Below are 5,125 nucleotides of genomic sequence, written 5' to 3'. Positions count from 1 at the left end.
GGGAGGCAGAGGCAGGTGGATTTCTGAGTTCGAGGCCAGCCTGGTCTACAAAGTAAGTTCCAGGACAGCCAGGGCTATACCAAGAAACCTTGTCTCGAAAAACAAAAACAACAACAAAAACAAGAAAGAGAGAGAGAGAAAGAGAGAGAGAGAGAAAGAGAGAGAGAGAGAGAGAGAGAGAGAGAGAGAGAGAGAGAGAGAGAAAATATAACACATATGCATGCATACACTCAACCCTAGCAAATCTCTCTTCTGTCTTCTGGAGTCTGACACTATGGCTCCATCTTACACCAAGGAAGCAAAAGCCCAGAGAGGTTGGGAACTCTTTCTCCATCAGACAGAGAATGTGAGAGCTGGTGCTAGAACCTGACTCGAGGTCACATCAAATCCCAGTCATAGGACTTACCACGCCCTTATTTAACCAGAACCTGCTATTCCCTGGACAGTTACCCCAGACATTCTTGTAGGACAGTGTCACCCTTTGCAAACCAGTGAATCCCTTCCTTTCAGTACTTAGCAGGGGCTTAGAAGTCATCCACCCTCTAGCAGCCTCTGTCACCCACCCTGACTATGGGACAAGCATACTCTGGCCTTACTCCTTCCATGCCTATTCTGGGGAATGAGTCTTATCTCCACATCCTCTAAGATACACAAAGCCATATTACAGGAGTGTCACCCATGGATGCGGCAGATGAAATATAGGCCTCTTGCTGCATCGTTTTACTTCTCTCCCTCCATTTCCTCCCAATGTCTTGTCTTTGATAGTTGCTGCGTTTGTTCGTTCACTGTCTGTGGATCTGTCTGTCTCTCCCTCTCCCCTTCTCTCTCTTCCTCCCTTCCTCCCGCCCTCCCTTTCCTCTCTCCTTTCCTCTCTTTCTTCCTCTCCCCTCCCCTTCCTTCCACCCCCTCTCCTCCATCCATCCCTCGCTCCCTCCCCCTCCTGCCGCGCCCGCCCTTCCTCCCTCCCCTCCACAGCATTGCAGCATTCGCAGACTGCAGCTCCCAGACGCCGCCCGCATCCCTCCGGCTTCCGAAGCCCCAGCCGCCGCCAGCACCATGGCCAGCACCGTATCTGGTAGGGCTCCGGAGCCTAGGGGGATCATGGGACAGCAGTGGGTCTTACCAGAGGCCATTGTCTAAGCAGAGGCCTTGCCTGACGCGGAAGCAAGTTACTGGCTCCGTTTTCCTGTGTCGGACCTTGTGCAAGGCGGGGCTGGGCTGGCCCTGCAAGAACGGGGGTCCAGAGTTCTTAAGGGGTGGAAGGGGACTCAAGCGCGGAGGAGATGCTGCGGGACGCGAGGCAGAAGCCGCGCCCTAGGCAGGGTTGAATGAAATCGGGCTCCCCGGGGCATTGCCCCTTCAGGCGCTGGGGTGCGGGGCCAAGGTGCGACTGCCGCAGAGCGGTTTTGCGGATTCTATGCCTGCGAACAAGAGTGCCTGCAGTTCGGCTAGCAGGTCCCCTAAGGCTCCAGCTACCTTGGGTTTCAGTGTCATTGAGTCTTCGTAGGGGGTGGAGGGAGGAGTTGGAACCCTCCATAGAAACCTGGACCTTGGTCCCTGAGAAATGGGGGAGGGGAGCAGGGACACAGGAGGGGACCTCTCAGCGGCGCGGAGAGAGACTGGAGCCTGCGACAAGCGAGGCTTCCTCGCCTCCATTCCCCACTGTGACCGTTGTACAGGGGGACTACCCTCTGCGATGCTAGGGGCCACCGGCTCCAGCCAGAAGAACCTCCGCCCTTTGCGCCACTGGGTATAAGTGGAGAGGCTACTGCATTTCCAAACCTTTCCGGGGTGTGGGTGGGGTCTGCTTTCATAGGAAGCCTCCCACACCTCAGACTGCATAGAGGGTCGAACCGAGGCGGAGGGAAGGACACTAACAGTATACTAGGTCCCTGCATGGTTGCGGTGGCTCCACTCTTGACCTGAGAGCCTAAAGCTGGACAGCCCCGCCCAGTCCCTAGTCTCAGCAGGGTTTCATTTTTTTTTTCCTCCTGGGTGCCTGAGACTTCAGGACGCATGAGACCCACCTCCTGACCTTGGTTTCCTCTAAGAACCTCATGCTCTTGCTGCCTTTCCTTCCCTCAGCCCAGAAGGCTGATCTCGGCGGTCAAATAGGTCAATGCGTGGTTCTCCTTGGCTTTGGCCCCAGGTACAAACTCCACCCATCACGCGGTCCCGCCCTGAAGCCGCCCCTTAAGGCCAGAGATTTTCAGTATCAGCAAAGGAGGGGCCCACATGTGTACAAGACCCTTTAAAGCACCAGCTCCAAAAACGTGACTCAAACCTTAGCTTTGTGCTATAGCCAGACCTGGCCCCCTTTCCATCAGCCCCAGGTAGCGTATTCCTCTTGCTTAATGTTTCTCACATACCAGTTTCTTAGTTATCCTGCCCTCTCCAATATGCTCACCTTCCTGCAGACAGATCACAGAGCAGGCCTGTCCCCAGGCCCTGCCAGTGGTCACTTGTCTTATCTGTTCCCTGAGGATCTGTCTTCCCAGAAGAAAGCTCCCCATTGTCTATCAAAATAAGAGAAACCATACCAAGGAATATGTCCATGACCACCAGACACTGCCCCTGACTGCAGCTACAACATATCATACCTCACTTGCCAGTTGAACACTTGGGTTTCCCCCTTTGACATCAAGAATCTCTGACCTACCTGGACAGCACTCCGCCCTTCTCTTCAGGTACTCACTCCTGCTGGGCTGGTACTTGGTACTGCTGTCTGAATTCCTGACAGCATCTGCCATGCTGAGGTGATAGTTATCTGGAAGATAGCCTCCTGGTACTGGTTCGTAAATTTGATGCTATCTGTTATAAACATGCAGTACTTTCCCAGTGAATGTTTCACGATCAAGCCAAAATGGCCTTTAAGCAACTGTCAGGTTCAATGTACCTGACCTGACCTATGAGAACAGCCTATCAGGGGTTTCGATACAAGATGAGAAGTAATAATAGGGAAAGCTAGGACCAGCAGGGAAGTAGGTGCTAGCTAGCTCAGACTTGACTTCTGGCCTCTTTCAGGATTCTGGTCTGTCCTGCCCTAGACCCTGTCCTACTGCTTGTATGCTGTCTCCTCAGCATGAGACTGACCTCCTCCAGAAATCTACTGACTTGTTACTGCCAATCTCTCAGATCCTCTAGCTCCTCATCACATGATCTGCAATATGTCCCTCTAACTCCTTCTTTGGATTAACCTTTTATAGTACAAATACATGAGTGGATGTTGTTTATGAAAAGAGAAAACTTGGGGCTAGTGAGATAGCTCAGTGGGTAAGAGCACCCGATTGCTCTTCCGAAGGTCCTGAGTTCAAATCCCAGAAACCACATGGTGGCTCACAACCATCCGTAATGAGATCTGATGCCCTCTTCTGGTGTGTCTGAAGACAGCTACAGTGTACTTACATATAATAAATAAGTAAATAGAAAGAAAAGAGAGAACTTGGCTAGGCATGGTACACTCAGGAGGTGGGGGCAGGATGATCAGTTCAAGGCCAGGCTTTGCTACATAGTAAGTTCAAGGTCAGCCTAGGCTACATTATACCCTGCCTTTAAAAAGAAACAAAAAAGAATAACAACAACCACAGCAAACAGAAAGAAAAGGAAGAAGGGGTAGAAGAAGTGGAGAAGAAAAGAAAAAATAAAGCAAGGCTGGAGAGATGACTCACAGTACAAGAGCAATGGCTGCTCCTCCAGAGGACCCAGGTTTGTTTCTCACCACCCACATGGTGGTGGCTCATAAATCTCTGTAACACCAGTCTCAGGGAATCTGACTATTCTATTCTGGCCTCCACGGACATCAGGTACAAATGTGGTACACAGACGTACATGCAGGCAAAAGAAAAATATGCACCCATACATATAAAATACAATAAAAAGCATGAAGTCCCCTTTGAGGTCTGTCCCTTCCTGACTTTCCCCCCCCTCTCTTCTTCGCCTTAGAGACCACAAGACTTTGGGAATTGATAGAACAGAGGGAGGGATACTGATCATCTAGAATTGCATTTCAATGAATGTTGTTAATGTTACCTCAGTAAGCTAAGACCTAGCATTGTCCATGAGGGATGGAGTAACTGTATTGGGCTTACAGGATTCTTGGACATTACCGAAAAACAATAGTTTCCAATGGAGCTGGTTCACAAGTGAATGGACCCGGAACAGTAAGATTATTTTCACTTTAAAAGTGAGCCCTTTTTTCTTTCTGTTGGGGGTCAGGGTCATAGTTACCAGTTTGCCTCCCTTTCTAGTTGAGTAGCAAGAATATTGAATGGAGGCACTTGATCTGGAAGAAAGCAGTGAGTTTGTAGCTCAGTGGACAGCTCCTATATATGGTTTGTCTTTGCCCTTGGTAGAACCTGCCTATCCTACCTGAAAGGACAGTGGGTGAATGTTTGGAGAGAACAAAGTTGGTGATCCAAGTGGTAAATGTGGAGGAAGCAATAGTGTCTGAGACCTTACTCAAGTTTACAACCAGAGAAAGATGCTCTACAGGTGGAAATCTCAGCTATTTGGGATTTGGGGGCAGGAGGATTACTTGAACAGGAAAGTCCAAGGCCATCTTGAGTAATATAGCAAGATCCAGTCTTTGAGGAAGGGAAAAAGGGAAGAAGGTGGAAGTGGGGAAGGGGGGCTACTGGGAGAGTTTCCTATAGCTGTACTTGTCTTGCTCAGGAGACTGGAGGCAGAAACAGGCAACTTTTTATGAGTTTGAGACAAACAAACAAACACAGATACAAAGTTACCAGTAATCACAGAAAGGTATACTCAGATAAAGAAACAATTTAAACACTGGCAACCAGAGATATAGAAAGACACACAAAAACTGGGTGTAGTAGCTTATATTTGTAATCTTAACACAGGAGGCTAAGGCAGAAAGATTATTGGAGTTGAAGGGCAGCCTAGACTGGAGAAAACCATGTTTAAAAACAGAATAATGGGGGCTGGAGAGATGGCTCAGTGGTTAAGAGCACTGACTGCTCTTCTGAAGGTCGTGAGTTCAAGTCCCAGCAACCACATGCTGGCTCACAACCATCTGTAATGAGATCTGACACCCTCTTCTGGTGAGTCTGAAGACAGCTACAGTGTACTTAGATATAATAATAAATAAATCTTAAAAAAAAAAAAA

The 5,125-nt window shown here is 49.3% G+C and overlaps 1 protein-coding gene across 1 annotated transcript in view; it reads left to right on the top strand.

The window, feature by feature from the left end:
- The first annotated feature begins 769 nt into the window (after nucleotides 1-769).
- The window catches only part of Stmn3 (stathmin 3), an 8,324-nt gene continuing 3,968 nt past the window's right edge, over nucleotides 770-5,125 (top strand). The window contains exon 1 of the mRNA XM_029536212.1: nucleotides 770-1,075. Within this exon, the coding sequence (XP_029392072.1) occupies nucleotides 1,057-1,075 (19 nt within the window). The 5' untranslated portion in view covers nucleotides 770-1,056. The remainder of the gene's footprint in view (nucleotides 1,076-5,125) is intronic.

The sequence above is a fragment of the Mus pahari genome, chromosome 3 (genome assembly GCF_900095145.1).
Source record: "Mus pahari chromosome 3, PAHARI_EIJ_v1.1, whole genome shotgun sequence".
Taxonomy (NCBI): domain Eukaryota; kingdom Metazoa; phylum Chordata; class Mammalia; order Rodentia; family Muridae; genus Mus; species Mus pahari.
The sequence above is the reverse complement of the archived record's forward strand: the minus strand, read 5'-3'. Positions and strand labels throughout refer to the sequence as shown.